Source organism: Diceros bicornis, chromosome 1, assembly GCF_020826845.1.
Source record: "Diceros bicornis minor isolate mBicDic1 chromosome 1, mDicBic1.mat.cur, whole genome shotgun sequence".
In the NCBI taxonomy this organism is placed as follows: Eukaryota; Metazoa; Chordata; class Mammalia; order Perissodactyla; family Rhinocerotidae; genus Diceros; species Diceros bicornis.
Window position 1 is genome coordinate 2,598,405 of NC_080740.1, and position 21,716 is coordinate 2,620,120.

Consider the following 21,716-nt stretch of genomic DNA (forward strand, 5'->3'; position numbering starts at 1 on the left):
ATTTGACCATATATGTGAGGGTTTATCTTGGGGATCTTTATTCTAGTCCATTGGTCTGTTTGTTGGTCTTTTTTAGATATAAGACTCATCAACAAACAATGCTGTCAGTATTTAGTATTAGACGAACAAAGAATATTAAGTCAGCAGTTGGTACTGAAGCGTCCAAAAATTCTGCTCTGGCCATGGAATTACAGAAACACAATCAGAAGATTCTCCTCTACTGGGTAAGGGTAATAGAGTTGTTGGAATAGGAGTGTTTCCGAGAAGAAGAAAGTATCAGTATTTTATGATTAATTGACTACTATAAAAATGTTCAGTGTTTCTCATTAGCAATAAGGAGTTACTATATATGATAACATCAGATTTAAAGGTGATCACAGTACAAAATATGAAGACGTTTTAACTTATTTAGTTGAGGCCTGTAGCTGTTCTGAGGCAACTAAGCTAAGCTTTGTCTACTGAATTAAGGGATCAGCTTCAATAAGGCAATAGGTCTTAAGTGTGTGCCAAGTGGGTGAGTTAAGACCTTTAGAACATGGCCTAACTTTCTCATGTTTGTACAAAAAAAGAAGAGTTTATATAATCCGGGAAGACTTTTAAGGGCTCTGTTTTTTTTTGTTTGTTTGTTTATTTTTATTTTTTTGTGAGGAAGATTAGCCCTGAGCTAACATCTGTTGCCAATCCTCCTCTTTTTGCTGAGGAAGACTGGCCCTGGGCTAACATCCGTGCCCATCTTCCTCTACTTTATATGGGACGCCGCCACAGCATAGCTTGATAAACGGTGCGTCAGTGCACGCCTGGGATCCCAACCCGCGAACCCTGTCCCGCTGAAGCAGAGCGTGTGAATTGAACCACTACACCACCGGGCCAACCCCTAAGGGCTCTGTTTTAATTAATCTGCCTGTATCCATGGAATCTTTTGCCCACGGAGATTCTGGGACCATAGATATTTCTTCAGTGATTTCTTGAATCATACATGGTGTAGGTATATTATTAGCCACATCAGCTGTAATTTTATTGAGTGTGAGAACATTTCTGGGATTTTAAAAAATAATCCTTTCGCAGTGCATTTTGTCAGGCAGTAGCATTTGCAAAGTAAATCCCTACCTACTAAATCTGCAGGAGTTGTGTCACACAGAAGAAAGGAATGTCCTTCTGATAACTATTCCCAAGTAACAGTTACAGGGTAGGACTTGGGAAAGGTCTTTGGATTTGTAGAAATTTTCATTATTTTAATGCTTCCAGTAAACCAAGGCAAATAAAGCTTGTTTTTCCTAACGCCTTCCACAATTTACTGTGTACCCTCAAATTTGTCTTTTATTATCTTCTTTCACTATCTGGCACAACCAGTCATTTTTTACTTTAAGACAAAATTTCTCTCTTTTTTTGAGGAAGATTGGCCCTGTGCTAACATCCATTGCCAATCTTCCTCTTTTTCTTTTTTCTCCCCAAAGCTCCAGTAGATAGTTGTGTATCATAGCTGCACAGTTGTAGCTCTTCTGTGTGGGACACCGCCTCAGCATGGCTTGATGAGCGATGAGTAGGTCCACCCCAGGATCCCAACTGGCGAACCCCGGGCCACTGAAGCGGAATGCGCAAACTTAACCACTACGCCACTGGGTCGGCCCCTCTCTTTTTTTCTTATTGAAAGTCTTTCTTGGTTTTCAAACAACTTTAAAATTTTACTCTGAGGGATCTGATGTTCTACAGTAGAGAGATTAATGGTAGACATAGTGGCTCCCATAGCAACAAGAGAGCTATATTAGCCCTTTGAGAGTTTAGAAGAAGGAAAGGGAAGAGTTGGGCTTAATGTCACCCTTGGAGCAGCATCAATGGACACACTTTAGATCACTGTCCTTCCATTTCTTAGCCAGTATAGAACATTGATTCTTTCAATTACCATTGTATTTGCAATATCTACAGGTATCCTTATCCATAGGCTTCCAATTTTTAGAGAACAGAAACATTTTTAGTTATTTTTTAACTAGAGAATCAAACACTCTATTGAGTTTCACCTTATTTACTTCCTAAGGCTCTGGAAATATCTAGCCACACACTAAATATTTTCTAGATTGGCAATTTTACATTTCAATTTCTTCTTTATTATTAAATTCTCTATTTCAGGTTTGATCCCATTTTCAACAAGGGAAGACACATCTGTCCACTATAGCTGTGGGTTTACTCCAGCTTTTAGAATATTTCCTGAAGTAAATATTCTTTGTTTGCTTAAAATTTGGACCTTTTTACAATTTTTCCCTTAAAATAATTGTTTCTTAAATTGCCTCATTGTAGTCAATTTTTTATTTTTATTGCTCTCAAGACAATTTTTTAAAAGTTTATATAACTGGGTGACTTAAATCTTTTCTTTCCTATCTCTCTGTTTACTAAGCATTTCCTCTGACAGGCTAAGCATTAGCTGAACTAGTTGGTACAGCTCTGTAATAGAAGAAATTAAGAATGTAACAAAATATTAAATTCTGTAACAAACTTCTGCCTGTATTCTGAAAGTTTAGGAAAATCCTTAATTGTGTCCCTTAACTTGGCTCTAGACAGGAATTTTAATTCAAACTTCTGGTCTAGAAATTCTAGAATAAAACTGTTCTTTCCCTGAGAAAACCCTGAAATAAGAATAGCTCATTTACGGGCCGGCCCAGTGGCGTAGCGGTTAAGCGCGCGCACTCCGCTGCAGCGGCCCGGGGTTTGCAGGTTTGGATCCCAGGCGCGCACCAACGCACCGCTTGTTAAGCGATGCTATGGAGGCGTCCCATGCAAAGTAAAGGAAGATGGGCACGGATGTTAGCTCAGGGCCAATCTTCCTCAGCAAAGAATAAAAAAAGAGGAGGATTGGCAGATGTCAGCTCAGGGCTGATCTTCCTTACACACACACACAAAAAAAAGAATAGCTCATTTAGAAGGTCAGGTGAAGCTGAGTAGAAAACAAGAGGGAAATGCAAAGTGAATGGGTTTCAAAAGGTTACAAAGTCTTTGAGAGAGACTGTCTTGAGTTAGAATATTTTTGAGGCCTTAGCATACCAATTAAAGAGCTGACTATTGAGGGTATTTTGTCTCCTAACATTTTTAGAGTTCCTCTAAACGATATTAATTTAAAGATTTGGACATGTCAAACATGACATTATTATTTTAAGTCAAAAAATTCTTTTGCCATTTACCAAGGAAACTGCAAAAGTTAGAATTACAGGGCTTCTTAAGGGAAATAGAAGCTCTTCCAGGAGGAGGATGAGACTTTGGCATAGACAAACCCATAACACACAAGAAAGAGAGGCCACTAGCCAGTCTATAGTGCAGTCTTTTGAAGGGTATTTGGGATCCCCAACCAAGAAGAGACTAGGAAGGGGCTATACAGTCAACTTGACCCTTGAGTAAGGACAAAACAAAGTGAGCTTCTTTCAAAATTAACAAGGAAGAGGGTACTCCCATGAAAGTTTTACAGGGGACCCTAGACAAAGTTTGACAAACCCCTTTTTCACAAGTTGATTGCTGGTCTAAGAGATCTCCAGCCATTAGCCCTCAATGCTGACTTGCATTGAGTTGAAAACTTACCAGGCTTATGCTTCCATCTGTTCCCTATAGAACACTCCCTTATACATTCAAAAGAAACAAAACAACCCAGGATGAAACAAAAACACATGAACCAAGACTTTGTACATATAGACAAACAGCAGCTAAACCATGCAAGCAGCAGGAGAATAAGCAAGTTAATGGCAAAAACATTTCTCAAAGGGCACACCTCCAAAAGAAAAGGTCTAAAGATCTTACACAAAGACTTAAGTCTAATTATTTACCAAATGATGCACCTTTAAACCAAAAAGTCTAATTGTTGTATACAAAGATCTAGGCCTAAACAAAGATCTATCTGGTTACAAATCTTAGAATACCAAAATAAATTTAGCAATATGAACTCAATGAAACTAGTCAGAGGGCCGGCCCCGTGGCTTAGCGGTTAAGTGCGCGTGCTCCGCTGCTGGTGGCCCAGGTTCGGATCCCGGGCGGGCACCGACGTACCGCTTCTCCGGCCACAATGAGGCCGCATCCCACATACAGCAACTAGAAGGATGTGCAACTATGACATACAACTATCTACTGGGGCTTTGGGGGAAAAAAAATAAAAATAAATAAAAATTAAAAAAAAAAAAAGAAACTAGTCAAAGATCAGATTATTGTTGAGACTGACTCACTTGACAACATATCTGAAGAGTAAATAAAATTTTGGCACAAGACGCCCAGTGAGTGTACCTGTTGGCCTCAGGGTCCCCTGGAACGCCGTCAAATGAGGGTCTTCAAAATGACCTTGGTGGAACCTCCAAAATTGTCCAATGAGACCATCATTCAACATCTGAAATAAAAAGACAAAGCTAACTTATTGCTTGTTATAGTAAGAGATGCTGGCCAGACACAGTCTTTTCAAGCAGAACAAATTGTCAATCTTACATAAGGTTTGGGGGAAGCATGAAGTTCGGGAATTAGTGGTCTCTCAGAGGTCTAAGTGAGTTGACATCATCTGTAGAAGCATAGTACTCAGGTGAGATTCCTGTTGGTTGGGTACCACTCAGAGGCACGCTACTGGCATGAGTGTGTCCCTGATTGGCTGACTTTCAGAAGTGAAAGGCTGACAGTGGTTAGCGTGTAAAACTGTGTTTACCAAGGCAAGTTGTTGTTTGACAGAATAGGTTTAAAACCGGTTATGGTGGCTACTTGTTAACGTGGCTTCAGAATAATCACTTTTCCTACTTTCGTAAGAACTTTTTTTTTCCTCAAGTTCAAAAATAAGATAAAGGAAGGAAGATAAAGTAAGAGAAATATTGGAAGCTACTCATGGTATCAAAAATGGTACAATTCACCGCTCTAGAACAGGTGCCAGCCTTTCAGTTAGACGGCAGAGCCTTTGGTATGAGAGATTTCTGTGTGTACGGTTTACTTGACACGGTTGAGCCAGGAGAAGGAAGAAAGGGACACTTCTGGAAGAAGAGTTGCGTTTGAAATCAGTACATATTTAGATAATTTCACAATTTCATTCCCTCCTGGCATTAGCACTTATTGTACACAATATTCCTTTATAGGAAATATATTTATCAAACATATATGTAAATTTGTTGAAAGGGCATTCCATATTGTGCTTTTACATTCCCTTACTTGGTTTTTCTTCTTTATTTCATCATTACAGCAAGGTCCTCTTCAAAGAACTTCCTGATGTCACCTTTTTTCCATATTCAACATTGTAAGCCACTTCCGGTTTTAATTTATGCTACCCTCCTCATTTCCAAGGCAGCTGGTTATAAGGTTATTTGTAACCACAGAGTTAGACTTCATTATAGAACTAAACATTAGAGAAAGTAACTCTAAATTTGTTTTTGGAAAAGAAATGGAAGAAAAGATAGTATCAGTATGATTAACAGCTTGATCTCTGGATTCAGACAGATCTGGGTTTAAGTCTTGGCTCCTCCATTTATGAATTGTGTGACCTGGGGCATGCTACTCAACTTCTCCAAGCTTCTGTGTTCTCATCTGTGAAATGGTGATAATAAATAATACCTACTTTCTATGGCTATTGAGAGACTTAAAAGCAAAAAATTACACAGAGAGCTTAGCATAGTTCCTGACACATCATAGACATCTAATAAATGGGATGTATTATTTTTTTAATTAATAGGAAAAAATATGAAGAGACATGCTAAAATACATAACGTGTTTTTCTTCTCTTGTTTCAATTTTGTTTCTGTGTAAATAAAAATTACTTTAATATTTTGAAACTCTTTTCCTAACATTTACTATACAAGGTGCTACTTAGATCTTCACAGCCCTTCAAGGTAAGAAATATGTTGATAACTATGTTAACATATTTATGGTAAGAAACAGCTTTACGTGGGTAAGGAAACAACAGTAGGAATAAGAGGTCAAAGAAATGTATGAATACACTAAATGTGGCAAAAGTATCCAGGAAAGATGGTAATTTATACGCCTAAAGAACTTTCATTCCAACCACATTCATTCCATCTAAGGACATGATAAAGGGAGCCACGGGCTGTTGCAGCAGAAAATAATGGAGTGCCCAATTGGGACAGAGCCTCCTGATCCTTACGAATAGCTCAAAGATACAGGGACACAGAGAAGGCTTGCAAAAGGACAAGTAATACTTCTGTGAAGTTGGTGTCCCACACGATTGCACGCCAGGAAAACAAAAGAAATGTTCTGAACGATTCCAGTTGAATAATTATCTATTGAATGAATGTACTGTAACATATTTAACCATTCCCCTTGTGGAACATGTAGTTTACCCCATTTTCTTTTTACATTATAAGCAATGATGCTACAAGCGTCTTTGTATATAGAACTTTTTTCTTCCATTGAAGCAGCATGATGCAGTGATTACGAGTCCAGACCCAGAAGGTTTCAATCTCAGCTCTGCCATTGCCCAACCATGTGATCTTAAGCAATTCATTTAACCTTGGCGTCTCTCAGTTTCCTCATCTGTAAAATGGGGATAATAAAAGTACCCAGACTTCTTATGGCTGCTGTGAAGATTAAATGAGTTAATAGATGTACAGCACTTAGAGAAGTGCCCGGTACGCTGTAAGTGTTCTAGGAGGTGATTGCTAAATGGTGAAATTTTGTCTTAGGATGAAATCTTCAGTTTCAAGGCATTAATATTTTTATATTCTTAATATTTAATGCTGTAAGTCACTTTTCAGGAATTATTGTATTCCGTCAATTCATACCAACAATAGCAATGCCTGGGTGCTTATTTTTCCACAGCCTTGTTCATAGTTTTATGATTTTTCTTACACTTTTAAATTCATTCAGTGTGAGATATTACCTTTTTGTTGTTTTTAATGTGAATTTATTAACTTGCTTTCAAAGGTATTTTTTAAGTTTCCTCTTATGTGAATGATGTTAGTGTCCTTTTCTCCCTTAAGGGTTTGGTATTAGTCTTAGCTTTGACTAAAGACTGACATATTTAAAATTTCATTAGCTCATCTGTCATATTTAGCACAAGTAATTCCTTCAGCCTGTTTTCTTCTTTAGCTTCCTTTATTGATTTTCATTTTATAGATATTTAAAATGTTTATATAGTCATAAATATTCTATCTTCTATTTTTTTCATTTCTCTGTTTCCTTTCCTATTTTTCTTTTTATTTTTTTACAATCCAATTTGTTAATATTTACCTTCCAGGAGTTTTCTTCTGAAGGGCAGAGACTCTGTTAGGCCTCGTTATATCTACATGCCTAGCCCAGTCCCAGCACGCAGGGGCAACCAATAAATATTCGCGGAATGGATGAACAAGTGAAGGAACAAGTGAACTGACCTCAGTAGTCCACAGACCACACAAAGCTGGGATTACATAATAAGGTCGAATTTCCTCTAACAGCCAAATTACTAAAACCAGGAATCTGCATTCCACAGGCTGTAAGAAACCCACCTTTCCTTGGAATCTCCCTCCCACAGACCTATTACACCTTCCCCTAAATCAGTCTTCATGACCATTTATCACCTCTGTTGGAGTCCAGTGGGTCACTCCCGCCATCTGATAACCAGCTTATCCAAACTACCACTCTGCCCAACCAGTTTGTCTCCCAGCATGGACACTGATTTCTCCCCTAATTCTCCAAGGCACAGCTAACAAGAATAAAACAATTAACAAACATGTACTGCAGATTCGGGGATGAAATAACAACAGTACAGTGTAGATTACTACTACTAGGAGGAGTTACTTTTAGAACACCCAGTGCGGCAGTGGCCAGCTCACCCCACCAATGGAGACTCTCCAGGCATCTCCTGGAATACCAGCCCTAAGAACCCCTGTGAATGTGTGTGTGTTCATGTGTGTGTGTACTCGCACACATGGGAGAAAGAGATGCAGAGAGTCAGAGACATTCAGAGAAAGATCTTTCCTCTCCAAATCCATGCCCTGCCTCATATGGCTATTGTGAAGATTGAGTTAAACAAATTAAACAATTGACAGCGGGAACACCCACCCACACAGGGTGTAATCTGGCTCTCATGGCTCAAACGAGGCAACGATGAAGGTCAGCAGTACGTTTCCCAGCTCTGAGTTCTTCTGTCTTAAACAACACTAAGCAAAAGGCACCGACAGTCCAATCCAAGTATTATTGTACCAAGTCCAGTCCCACTGATTCCCTTTCACACTTTTTATCTCCAGCATAAAGAGATCAGGCCTAGACAACCCTTTTGGCATGGTCCACTATGACAATCTCCTGTAAGAAATCACCTGTAATTGGACAAAACGCACACACACATTCTGTCTATCTCTTCCAAAATAAACAGTACTTTGCAAGGACAGTTCAGCCTAAATCCCCTAAAAATTCACATGTTGAAATCCCAATGCCCAGTGTGACGGTATGAGGAGGGGCCTTCAGGAAGGTGCTTAAACTGTGAGGGTGGAGCCCCATGAACGGGATCAGTGCCTCACAGAAGAGGCTCCAGAGACACCCCCAGCCCCTTCCACCACGAGAAGCCTGCCACTGGAAGAGGCCCTCACTGGACCATGCTGGCACCCTGATCTTGGACTTCCAGCCTCCAGAACTGTGAGAAATAAATTTCTGTTGTTTATAAGCCACCCAGTCCGGTATTTTGCTACAGCAGCCCAAATGGACTAAGACATAGGAATATATTTTTTCCCCTCTGATTCGGAAAGGACATACACCAGCCAATAAATCCAATTTATGCTTCTAAACTAAACTTGTCAGCTTAGTGGAGATTTCAGTTTCCTCCAAAAACAAGTGAGTACTTGCTCTACATTCGTGTAATTAAAAAGGTCCATTCTGGTGATTTTCCCAAAACAAACAAAGTCTTCTCTGAAGATGAATTGATGACTCCACCTCTATAAGAAGAAAACAGCTGCCAACTTTTAAATGATTTAATGCCAACTTTCAAAAACAGTAAAGTCCAGATGGGCAGCCTCTTGCAGAAGGGATAAAAATGTAGCGTGAGGTGAAGGTCTAACTTAATTTTTCGTCATATTAATATGATTTTCTTAATGGTTCTTAAATCATGACTCCTTTCTCCATGGTTTGGGTAGACTGAGTTCATAAATTAAAGGTAAACTAGGTTTTCTATTCTTTTCGATTCCCCTTTACTTCATTTCTGAACTAATGCCATATCATTTCCATTCATTTCCTTTAAAATTCTATACCTAGCCAGCAGATAGTTCCTCTTCATTGTTCTTTTTTTCCCCATGGAGTACCATTTGATAATTCTGCCCATTTGTTTTGCCAAAACACTTTTGGAATCATTTTACTGAGCTCTATAAAGTATTCTTTGGTTTTTAACGGGAATATGTTAAATCTATACATTAATTTGGGAAATATCATCTCTACTATCCACAGTTATGCTATATCTCTGCATTCATTTGGTTTTTTGAATTTTTCAGTAAAGGTTTTTTTATAGTTTACTTATGTGCCCTGAACATTCCACATTAATTTCCATATATTTTATAATTTACTCACATTGTGAATAAGATCTCTCTTTAGTTATCTTTTCTAGTTGGTTTTCACTGATATTTAGGACTGATATGTGTGTATATAGATTTATCTTGTATTTGCCCATTTCACTGAATGCTTTTAACATCTGAAATAGTTTTGTGGAGGGTGAAAATGACTTAATTTGGGTCTTCTATTTCTTCAAATAAAGTTTTTCTTTCTTTTTTTCCCTTCTAATTTTTAGTTTTCATTTCTTTTGGAGATCCTTATGTGATAAAAATAATTTTCAGCATTACATTGGAAAATAATGGTGACAAAGAACACCTTTGCTTTTTTCATTTTTTTGTGTGTGAGGAAGATCAGTTCTGAGCTAACTTCCGATGCCAGTCCTCCTCTTTTCTGCTGAGGCAGATTGGCCCTCAGCTAACATCTGCGCCCACCTTCCTCTACTATCTATGGGAGGCTGCCACAGCATGGCTTGACAAGTGGTGCGTCAGTGCGTGCTAAGATCCGAACCGGCGAACCCCGGGCCAATGCAGTGGAGCTCGCGCACTTATCTGCTGAGCCACTGGGCCGACTCCTGCTTTGTTGATTTTTTAAAGGGAAATGTTGCTAGATTTGCTCTACCATTTATAAAATCAACTCAATTTTAAATTCTTAGTTTTTCCTTTTTTTTTTGGTGAGGAAGTTCGCCCTGAGCTAACATCTGTGCCCATCTTCCTCTATTTTGTAAGTGGGATACCGCCACAGCATGGCTTGATGAGTTGTGTGTAGGTCTGAACCCAGCATCCGAACCTGCAAACCCCGGGCCACCTAAGCGGAGTGCACAAACTTAACCACTACACCACTGCACCGGCCCGGTTTTTCCTGTTTAATGTTAAGAAAGAACAACCCCATATCTCACTTTTAAGGTGTTTAAGACTGGATGTTGAATTTTATCAAATATCATTTGGGGCTTTTATTGATATGACTATACGGTTCCATTATTGAAGTTATTGATATGTGGTTTTTATTTTGATAGTTTCCCTTTGATTGAATCATTCATTAATTCAGAGAGAATTCCCTGATTCTCCAATCTTGATTAGCCTCCCATCACTCTTTATCACATGCCCATTTTATTCTTTTCATGGTAATTATACCTGGAATAATCTTTTTATTTGTTTACATGTTTATTGTCTGTCCCCTATGCACAGGGCCCTTACTGGTATTGCTGCTTTGAAAGCCTTACCACTCAGGTCATCATTGCCATATTAAATTGTGATATACCCTGCTCCAGCATTACAGTACTATCTTGGAGCTGATTTCCAGCTGAATCCAAAGCTGCTTCCCAAATCCTGGCTTTTCCTGCAGATCTATCTGCAAGTCATCTCTGTGCAGAAGTGGCCTTTGGCTCAGGAGAGAGCACTGCATGGAAGTGACATTTCTCAATTTCTGAGCTAAAGTTCTGACCTACTATTAAGTTGCTATTGCTATTGCTGCCACTGGACACAGTGAGACCGGAGATTTATATATACTTTTATTCAGAGATCATACAAATAAGAACCCATCATCCTTAATTTTTTTAGCAAAATATAAACTATTTCTAAGCAAATAATAAGACCTAATAAGATCAAAATATCAGCTCTAGATAAGAAGTAACACTTGAATTCCAGCCCAGGTATTTTCACTTATTTACCGTTGTGACTTTGGTCAAGTTATTTACCCTCTTAGATTCCTCCTCTGTAAAACGAGGGAACTACATTAGATTTATAAATGCCTTCCAGCTGCAACTCAAAATCAATAACTTATTAGACAAAATTTATAAAATTAATATTAATAAACTACTCTTTTTATATCTAAGTAGTTAAAATAAACCTTTGACAAGAGATTTTCACATATCGAGGTATACGGGGTAGCTATTCTGGTTCAAAACTGATTCGGCTTGAACTAAAGAAGCCTGACTTAATGGCCTATCAAACATACATTGTACATCTGCTTTAACCATTAAAGCAAAGGGCGCATTAAACATTATCTCAAAGTCAAAGAATGCACTCTTTTAAGATAAGAATGCATACTTCCCCTCCTACGCCCACCAGTATCGGGTAACGCCATATCAGTCCTCCTGAAGATAAGTTCCCTTTCCTGGACATCAGGGTCATGCTGACCTGCTAATTTGCAACTGAACAGCTCTTTGAAACTTTGATAAATATGTATCCTGGGCATGTTTAATGTATGTTCTTTGTTCTAAAAAGGTATAAGACTACTGAAAACCATGCTTCTCCAGAATGCTTTCTTCCTTTGTGGAGATTCCCTTCCCAGGCTATAACCCTCACTCTGGCTCAAGTAAAACTTACCTTCTCTCTCCTGTCTATAGAATGGTTATTGGTAAATTGTGTCGACACCTTGGTAAACCTTCAGGTACCGCTCTCTTACAGAATATGAGAGTAGCTTAGCGGGATTTTGCACCCAAACATCAGATCATCCCTTCCAATTAAATCCCATGAATTAGATGATTTGGAGATGAACTTCTATGGTGGAAAACTCTGAGGTCATCTCCCTAGCCCCTCTGCTTATTCTAGAAACTGCTCCTCCCTCTCTCTTTCCCCCTCCCACTACAATGCAGCCACAGTCTTATTGCAATGCAACCCTTCCTTCTGGCCACATAGTTCATTACCTGTGGTCCAAGTTGGGCACTTCACTCAATCAGGGCCAGTAAGTCCCATCCCTGGAATTGGGGTCTTAGACAGGAAGGAAGATGGAGACTTGGTCCCTAATGCCTGAAGTCATAAAATGTAAACCTTGGGTATTCCAGGCAGCGTGTTTACCATGGGAAAGACAGTCTGTAGGAATAAGAAGCAAACAGAAGATCTGGCATTGCTCATTCACAGACAAGCTGTATTCCTATCCCTAGAGCAGGCCGTTCAACTCTTCTTTGAGAAACACCCGAGTATACTTTCAATATGTTCTTTTTTACCTTAGCTGGTCAGAATCTGATTTTGTTGCCTTCCCTCACCCTAGTCCTCCCCAAAGTCTAAAGTAACACAACTTCTATCCAAATAAATTGAAATCTCTCCTCTTCAGATAATCTCCTTGCCAGGGATGATTACTTCTCTCACAGCTCTGTCCATCTCTGTGACTTCTACAATACTGCCTTGAGTTATCTGCTCACATTACTCCTTTCTTTAAATTGAAAGATTTCCATTCACTTCACTAGAAAAAGATGTACTTGCTCCAGCTAAAACTGACCTCTGTGACTCAGAGATATTTTCACCTTGTTACCTTCACTTCCCAGCCCTTCTCCTTCAGACTCTGTTACACAGAGTGCCATAGTTTCCAGTGAAAGAAAATTCTACAGACACAGGTCAGTAAACTATATATATATTTCTGTTGCACTTGTAAGATGAGCCTTAATTTCATCTACTCAGATCTTGAAGTGAGAGAAAAAAATAAAAGATGTGTGATACTTTATAATAAATAAGGCTTTGAACCAAAACAACTCAAGATACACTAGAATCATGGTAAATCATCAAAATAGCAATGTGACAGCAGTCCAAATTCCAGTATTATATCCATTTGTAACAATGTAATTATGCATTCCATATATTGGAACATACTTCTGAGGAAGGAACACAAATTATTTGCACAAAAATATTACTAGCCAGCATAGAAAAAAGGGTTAATGAGGAAACAGGAAAGGTGTTAAGGGACATAAATTAATAGCTTATCCACAACTATTATTGAAATTTTCCTTTGTTTTGATTTTTCAGATGTCTCATCAGCTTATATGTTCTTCATAATAAAATTCCCTAATGGTTTTTCTTTCTAATTTATGTGAATATGCATCCCCTCAGAAAGATCCAATTCCAAGATTAGAAAGCTTTCCTTCTGTTTAGTCCTTAGAGACCATGAGATGTGTTTTCCCCCACAGGCAACACAAGTCCTGTGAAATGGAGGCAGAGCTGTCACGCCTTAAAATTCATTTCTAGGACTACAATCATTACAGTAGAGGCAAAGCAAATCCAAATTACCACTTCCACTTCAGGCCAACTAGAGAAGAGACAGCCCTCATTTCAGAATTCTTTAAATCTCCCCTGACAGGAGTGCTAGGAAAAGCGCAGCATACGGAATCACAAATTGGTCTTTTGACAAACTGCCAATCTAGTGACTCCTAAAGGAAGAACAGTGAACACTGAGGACAAAACAGAAGTAATAGCCCAGAGATGCACTTGAAAACTGAACTAAAAATGCAGAGAAAAGAGGGGGAAAAAAGGAGCCAGTTCAGCATACATGCAACTTCAGAGCCCCAAGGGAAAACTTCATAAGGAAAACTTTTATTGCTTTAAAATTTCTGCATAAATCTCTTTATAGCAGAGAGTCCCCGTGGTTTGGTGGAATGCTTTGGAGGCCTGGATATTATGACCCCAGAATTTCTTGTGCAGAAATTAAAAGTTAGAAAAACACTTTCCTATTTTCTGTCTCCAGGGATGATTTATTTTAAAAGATATGCATATATATTTAATCCGTAAGTTTTGCTATAACAATGTGTTAAAAATATATATTTTATATTTTAAAATATAAATGTGTTTAAAAGTATAAATCTTTCTGGACAGAATGTCTGTTCTATGAAAGCTGCTGATTCATTTGTAAATTAATTTTGTGAAGAATTTTCATGACATACAAAACATGAAAAATTATATGGCAGTTTATTTGGATCAATTTCATGTAATTCCCCATGGGCTACAATAAAATCATAACACTGACGCCTAAGGTATCAGTGGAAATAAGCCAAAACTTAATTTTTTAAATATTTAATTCCCAATTGCTAACCTACTGACTTCAAATTACATGCATTGAAATTCTTTTTCTTACTCAAAATTAGAAAGGAAGCCATGTCCAGTATACCATCTAACAGCTACTTTTTTAAAGTAGGATCAAAAATTCCAGTTTAACCTAGTAAACATATTTTTCTCTCTTTTCTGAAATCCTCCGAAAATGACAGTAAAGGAAAAATTATTAAAGGTATAAACCCACAAGCACAAAGAGAGCTGGAAAGACACTACAGCAGACAAGGAACGTTAACAAATTTGTGAAGATGGAAAGCAGATGAAGAAGCAGAAACTGGCTTACAAGAGCAGAGAAACCTGAAATCTAACTGCCTAACACCAAACTGAAGCAGGCTGATGCTCTGAGAGCCCAGGAGAGGCTCAGGAATGGGAGGTCCTGGGAAAGGCAGAGATGCGCTGTGGGACCAGCAGCACAGGAGAACTGGTTGGAAAGAACACTGCAACCCACTCTATGAAGCCAGGTAACTACTCTTGTCTCACCTTAGGAAAACCTCACCAGATTTATTCTCTGTAGCAGTTGAACCAGTGAGGCCCCTGACTTGAGGAGTCCAGGCACAGCAGAGGGCAGGATGAGGCACCAAAATGAGAATAGAGGACTAATCAGAGTTAGGCATGATGAACAATGAGATCTCCCGCCTCTATCCCTATAACCCCTTCCAGGTCTCAGAACACGAGGAGTTATGTTTATTCCTCCAAATCAAGACAACAGAAAAGTTGTCAACACAAAAGTTGTCTCAGTGCCCCATCGCACCACGGAGATGCCCACCTGTCCACAAATTCCTCCATCACAACAGAGCTTCCAACCTGCTTGCATGGAGAGCCAAGTCTCACCAGACATTTAAGGAAAGCTCGAAAATGAAAGGCAGAGACACAAAGAGAAGAAAAAGAACTTGGAGGGGAGGGGGGGAAAGAATGCAGACAAAGAACAAAACTGTTTTTTAACTCTGATTAATATTCTCCAAAAGATAAGGGAAGAGTAACCCAGTGTTTTTCCTCTCATGCCCTCCATAAAAGAGCTGGATTTGAGATCCCTTTAGGTACCATTCTCACCAAGTTTTGCCACTATTTGCCACTCTTTCTGCCTTGGGATTAGACAATCTGCCCAACTCATCTTTATCCTTAGCAGAGTATAACACAAACACTCAAAACATTTATCAAATCTGAGACATTTTTAAAGAAAGAAAAAGTTTGCATTCCTCTATCATACTGTTAATGTTAGTAGAATTAGCATTATTTTCTATTTAATTCAATAATGCTGCTATGAACATTTGTGTTCAAGTTTTGCATAGACATATGTTTTCATTTCCATTAGGAGTGGAACTGCTGGATGACAAGGTAACTCTTGTTTAATCATTTGAAGAAATGCCAAACTGTTTTCCAAAGCAGCTGCAGCATTTTACATCCCCACTAGCAATGGGGAGTTCCAATTTTTCCACATCCTTGCCAATACTTGTTATTATATGTCCTTCTTATTATAGCTATCCTGGTGTTAAGTGGTATCTCATTGTTTTGATTTGCATTTCTCGAATAGCTAATGATGTTGAACATCTTTTCATATGCTTATTGGCCATTTGTATATCTTCCTTGGAAAAATGTCTATACAGCTCCTTTGCCCATTTTTAATTAGGTTATTTGTCTTTTTATTATTGAGATGTACAAGTTCTTTATTCTAGATACAAGTCTCTTAGATATGTGATTTGCAAATATTTTCTCTCATTCTGTGGGTAGTCTTTTCACTGTCTTTCCTGATGGTGTCCTTTGAAGCCAAAAGTTTTAAATTTTGATGAAGTCCAATTTATCTAGTTTTTTCTTTTGTTGCTTGTGCTTTTGGTGTCATATCCAAGAAGTTTTTTCCTAATTAAGGTCACAAAGATTCACCTCCATGTTTTAAGAATTTTATAGTGTTAGCCCTGACATTGAGCTCTATGATCCATTTTGAGTTAATTTTTGTACATAGTATGAGATGGCATCCTACTTTATTCTTTGCAAGTGGACCCTCAGTTCTCCCAGCACTATTTGTTGAAAACTGTCTTTCCCCTTTAATCGTTTTGGCACCTTTGTTGAAAATTTGCTCAATTTCTTAAATCTGTAGGTTTACATCTTCTGTCAAATTTCAGAAGTTTTCAGCCATTACCTCTTGAGTATTTGTTAGCTCCACCCGTTTTCTTTCCTCCTTCCAGGACTCTGACGACATGAATGTTAGATCTTTTGTTATAGTCACTCAGGTCCATGAGACTCTCTTCATTTTTCTCTTCAATCTATTTCTATTACGAGATGGGGTAATTTCAACTGTTCTATCTACAAGTTCACTGATTCTTTCCTCTGTCCCCTCCACTGTGGTTTTGAACTCATCCACTTAGTTTTTTATTTTGATGATTGTATTTTTTAGTTCTAAAATTTCCATTTGGTTCTTCTTTTTATATTCTATTTCTTTCCTGAGACTTTCTATTTCTTTCCTTTGTTTCAAGTGTTTTTGTAGTTGCTCATTGAAGCATTTTTATGTCTGCTTTAAAATCTCTGTCAGATAATTCTAACATCTCTGTCATCTCGGTTTTGTCATCTGTTAATTGGCTTTTTTAATACAATTTGAGATATTCCTGGTTCTTGATATGATGAGCGATTTTCTATTAAAATCTAGACATTCGAGATATCATATTATGAGACTTGGGGCCTTATTTAAATCTTCTGTTTTAGCTGGCTTTTTCTGACACAGCACTGGAGAGGACATGGGGGTGGGGAGCAGGCACGACCCCATTACTGCCAGGTTGGAGAAGTCCACGTTTTCCACTTGGCCCCACTGACACCCCAGATGGGAGCCTTCTCATTACTGGCCAGTGGAGATGGAGGTCCTGGCTCCCTACCTAATGTTCTCTGACACCAGAGGCGGGGAGGAAGAGTTGGGGCACCTTGTTACAGCCTGGTGAGGGTGGAAGTCTAGGCACTCCACCAGGCCTTTGCTGGCATGGGTGGAGTTGGTGGGGGGGGTGTCACAATTTTTTTCTGTAGTTTTTGGCAGATAGAGCAGTTATTGCCTAAATGTTTTCTGTCTGCTATGCTGCCCCTTTCCTGGCCCTTCAGCTAGAAAGTATTTTGTCGGGGCTTTTTTTGTCTGCACCACTGGCATTTCCAGGTTGCCAGCTTCTTCAGTTTCAAGTTGGGATACGTGAGGCAAAAAGAAAAGCCAGGGAGCTAACCATCGTGTTCTTTCTTGCGTCACAAGGGCCCTAGCTGGTCTATCATCTCTCCACCTTTTAGAGTCTTCTTATGTTTGTTTCATACGTAATGTTCAGGGGTTTCAGTTGTACGTAATGGGAGAAATAGGGCAAAGTAGATCTACTCCATCTTCCCATAAGTAGACATCTAAGTAGACCTTTTTATAAATAGAATCATATTTTAATCACTAGGAGATATTAATGTTAAAGGAACTTTGAAGTTAATCCTTTCCCAGTTAATAATTACTAATTTATCTTTGGTACATTCAAACTATTGGGTTTGCTTTAAATGAGAAATGCCTACAGATTATTTACACGTTTCTGAATACTGACTATAACTGTCCTCTTTCAAAATTTGAATTAAATTCTTCCAAATAATTACTTTTTAAAATGTTTTTTCCTTAATGCCAATCTGAAGATGTTTCAATGGAAGGCAATTCCTTAAACCATCTAGTGCTAAAGAATATAATGAGAATCCCCATGTCTTTCCAGAAGTATAACATGGAAACATTTCTCAGAAGTATTCTATTTCAGAAGCTTGCCTGTATCTAAAAGATTATTTCACTTCTCTTACTGAGTTTCTATATACTCACCAACAATTGCCTATTAAAGATATTTATTTAGGGGCCGGGCCCGTGGCATAGTGGTTAAGTGCGCGCACTCTGCTACCGGCAGCCTGGGTTTGGATCCTGGGCGTGCACTGATGTGGCGGCATCCCACATAAAGTGGAGGAAGATTGGCATGGATGTTAGCTCAGGGCCAGTCTTCCTCAGCAAAAAGAGGAGGATTGGCATGGATGTTAGCTCAGGGCTGATCTTCCTCACACACACACAAAAAAATGATATTTATTTAACAATTTTTGGATTTACAGACCTATTACTTTTGTTTCAATAACCATTCCTCCTTTTCAAATATCTGTCCTTTCATACATATTAATATCTAGTAATACTATCTTTTACTGCCCTCTAATTATCTGCCAGGCACTCTGCTAATGAACTCTTATTATATTTGATCTTATTTAATCCTGTTTAAGACAAGGACAGTGAAGCTCAGAAAGCCTGAATTGAAAGCATTCGTAAGTGGCAACGCCAGCATTGGCACACAGGCCCTCTGCCTCCCAGCTTCATGCTTGTTTTGACAACGCTGCATCTGACTAAGTACCTTTTCCTTCCAAGGTGAAAGCTTACAGGTATGTTTTCTCCCTTAATGCTACTTTGTAATTTCTACCATTCTTTGATTTTTTTTGTTTGTTTGTTTTTTGGCTGAGGGAGATTAGCCCTGAGCTAACATCTGTGCCCATCTTCCTCTGTTTTGTACATTGGATGCTGCCAGAGCATGGCCTGATGAGCAGAGCGTAGGTCCATGCCCAGGATCCAAACCCTCGAACCCCCGGCCGCCAAAGTGGAGGGCACGAACCCAACCACTACGCCACTAGGCTGGCCCCCATTCTTTGATTTTTATCTTGGCCAATTTTTCCATCTAAGAAAAAAAATTTAATACAGAAATTGAAAATATAAGATATGTGTAATGGGTCTTGAGGTTAAAAATCAAAATTTATTTACTATTTTTAAGTTCAGCATATGTCATTAAAAAATACTGACAATTCTTCAAAGCTTTACCACATGAGCACTGCTGTATTGTATTTGGGTATGAAGAGAAAACACTACTGGGCAGTTGCAAACTCTGCAAAGAGAAAATAACAGGAAAAGTAAAATAAAATAAGCTGTGTTAATAAATCCGTGTTAATGGTAAGATTTACTGTTTAAAACGTATCTTTAATTTAACCTAGAAGATAGAGACAAAAAGGCTACAAGTCTAAGCATCTCTTTATTCAATGCAGAACTATTTTATACTAAAATTTTAATTCACTTTCATTTAAATTTTATAGAAGAATGGATATTTAATTTGCCTCATCACAGTTTCACAACATTTGATAATATTTTTTTCATTCAAAAGATTTTGGCTAATAAATCCTCTTACAAACACTAAAAACTACTTCGCTTTTTTCCACTTCATTGAACATTCATTCAAATATTCACAAATATTTCCAAACTATTGATCAGGTGAATTCCTTACTAATTGCTTAGTCAGTAGTTCTTTATAGCTGTCATTCTTTGCTAATCCTTTACATTTAGAAAGATTCCTGTTATTTTTATTTAGCAAAGTAGAATGCAGATACCACACACCCCGATTTGTACAGATCACAGCTCCCTATTCCACGACTGAACTTTTCAAATACAGAAATGAGCCGTTCATTATTTGGATAATTATATGTATTCTGTATAAATTTCCCTGCGGATATACTAAACTACGATTTGGGAAGGTTTACCTTAAGCTTTTTTTTCTTAGTAATCTATTCATATTTGGGGGGCCTCTTTTTGCTGCACACTACTGTATCCCACTGCTATCAAATTAACAGAAAATGTTGAAATCATAATTATGAGTATTTTAGTTATTTCAAATATCTTTTCTTGCTATGTTCAATTTCCTAATGATAAAAATGATCCTTTCATACCCCAAATTTAAGCTGAACTAGTTGTTTTGTAAAATGACTGCTGTTGCAAATGAAAATTATTAAAAGGTTAACAAGCTGTCTCAGCGTAAATAAAAGAACACTTCCTAGTATTGCTACTAAAATTTTATCTAGACTACGCCTGGAAGTCAACAACCGCTACACATTGTTCAAAACAGAAGACATACAGCACTTGGCAGTCGGACAGCCAAAACCGCTGGCATTCCCCCCACCTGGACCTCGCGAGGAAGAAGCTCCTCCGCGGCATCACCGCCTGAGACTGGTGATCAGGTAGCCATGCGAACGTGAACATTCGTATGCGGTCGATTCCTACGGAAGAAGGTGGGGAAGGGAACTGACGTGCATCTGTTCACCACCACTACTATAAGCGACTGTAAAAAGCCTGCCTCTCCGGCTTTGAACCGCCTCGAGTTCAGACAACACAAGACGTCCGCACTGCTCAGGACGGCCGGCGACGGGGAGGCGGCTCGCTAGTTCCCCGAGCAGCGAAGCCCCGATTCCCGCGAACACGGCCCCGGCGACGTCCCCGAGCGCGCACCTCGCCGGGCGCCGGCTCCGCGGCCGCCCGCGCCCCGCCGTCCTCCGACGCGCCTCCGCGCGGAGGGGCTGCGCGGGGACCGTGGGGTCGCCGCACGTCCGGGGGCCGGCTCCCAGGGGGGGCGGTCACTGGGGGGGCACGGCAGCCAGGCGGGGGCGGGTGACACGCCACGAGGCTGCGCACGGCCCCGGGCGGCCCCGCTCACAGGGCCGGTCGGCGCCCGCCTCCCGGCGCGGCGTCCGCGGGCTCCCCCTCCGGCCCGAGGCCCGGCCGGCGCGGCCCCAGCGGCCAGCACGGAGCCCGCGGCCGCGCGCAGGCCCACAGGCCAGGCCGGGCCTCGGGCCCCGCCGCCGTTGCCAAGGCGACCGCCGCGGAACGTTCGCGCGGCCCCGCCCCCCGGCCAATCGGACGGCGCTCGCCGGCGCCCGAGTTCTCTTTGTTCCGCAGCCATTTCAGGCCGGAGCGGAGGCGGCGCCGCTGCGGCAGAGGGCCCGAGCGCCGGAGCCTCTGGGATGGTGTGGGACCGGGTAGGTGCGCGGGGCGCGGCCCGGCCGCGGGCGGGAGCGGAGCGGCTGCGGGAAGCCGCCGGGGCCCGCGGGGAGGCGCCCGGCCCGCCGGCCGTTTGGAGCCGCCGGCGGCGCGGTTCGAAGCCCAACAGCTGCCGGCCGGGGTCTGGGGCGGCGGGGGCCTGTCGGGAGCCCGCGCCCCGCCCGTGGAGCCGCGGCGTGGGGGCGGCCCGCCCGCCGGGTCCGCACGGCGGCCCCTCGGCGGCTCCGGGGCGCGGCGCCGGCTCTGCGTGGCTCGTCCCCGCGCTCGCGCCTTTGTATCGCCGCGGACACGCCGCCGCCGGCCTCCCGAGGGTGGGGACGCGCCGCGGTCCGGGGAGCGCCTGTCGGGTGTCGGCTGGCGGGAAAGCCGAGCGGATCTTGCACGGGTTCTTCCAGGCCGAGTCCGTTACCCGGCCGGTCGGCCCCTCGGCCGCCGTGGGTGTGGAAAGCCCGAGGTGGAGGCGTTCCACAGATGGGGGTGGACGGTTGTGCTGAGAAGCTCGGGGCAGCGCTGCTTGGGCGGTGCTGACTTCAGGGATGAGTGCTTCGATAGTACTGACTCCTTGCCCTAAAGGAAAGACGTTTTTGAAATACGAGTTGCCTCGT

At 40.8% G+C, this 21,716-nt stretch overlaps 1 protein-coding gene and 1 long non-coding RNA gene across 4 annotated transcripts in view; one reads left to right on the forward strand and one right to left on the reverse strand.

Moving 5' to 3' along the window:
- Positions 1-20,728, reverse strand: part of LOC131416870 (uncharacterized) — a 56,819-nt gene extending 36,091 nt beyond the window's left edge. For all 3 annotated transcript variants that reach the window (XR_009222647.1, XR_009222650.1, XR_009222654.1), the window contains exons 1-4: positions 20,192-20,728; positions 19,054-19,174; positions 4,860-4,976; positions 4,255-4,354 (exon numbers count right to left, since the gene is read on the reverse strand). This is a non-coding gene — a long non-coding RNA (uncharacterized LOC131416870). The remainder of the gene's footprint in view (positions 1-4,254; positions 4,355-4,859; positions 4,977-19,053; positions 19,175-20,191) is intronic.
- Positions 20,729-20,991: 263 nt separating this feature from the next.
- The window catches only part of TNPO1 (transportin 1), an 88,116-nt gene continuing 87,391 nt past the window's right edge, over positions 20,992-21,716 (forward strand). Inside the window, exon 1 of the mRNA XM_058559451.1 lies at positions 20,992-21,089. Coding sequence (XP_058415434.1) covers positions 21,075-21,089 — 15 coding nt within the window. The 5' untranslated portion in view covers positions 20,992-21,074. The remainder of the gene's footprint in view (positions 21,090-21,716) is intronic.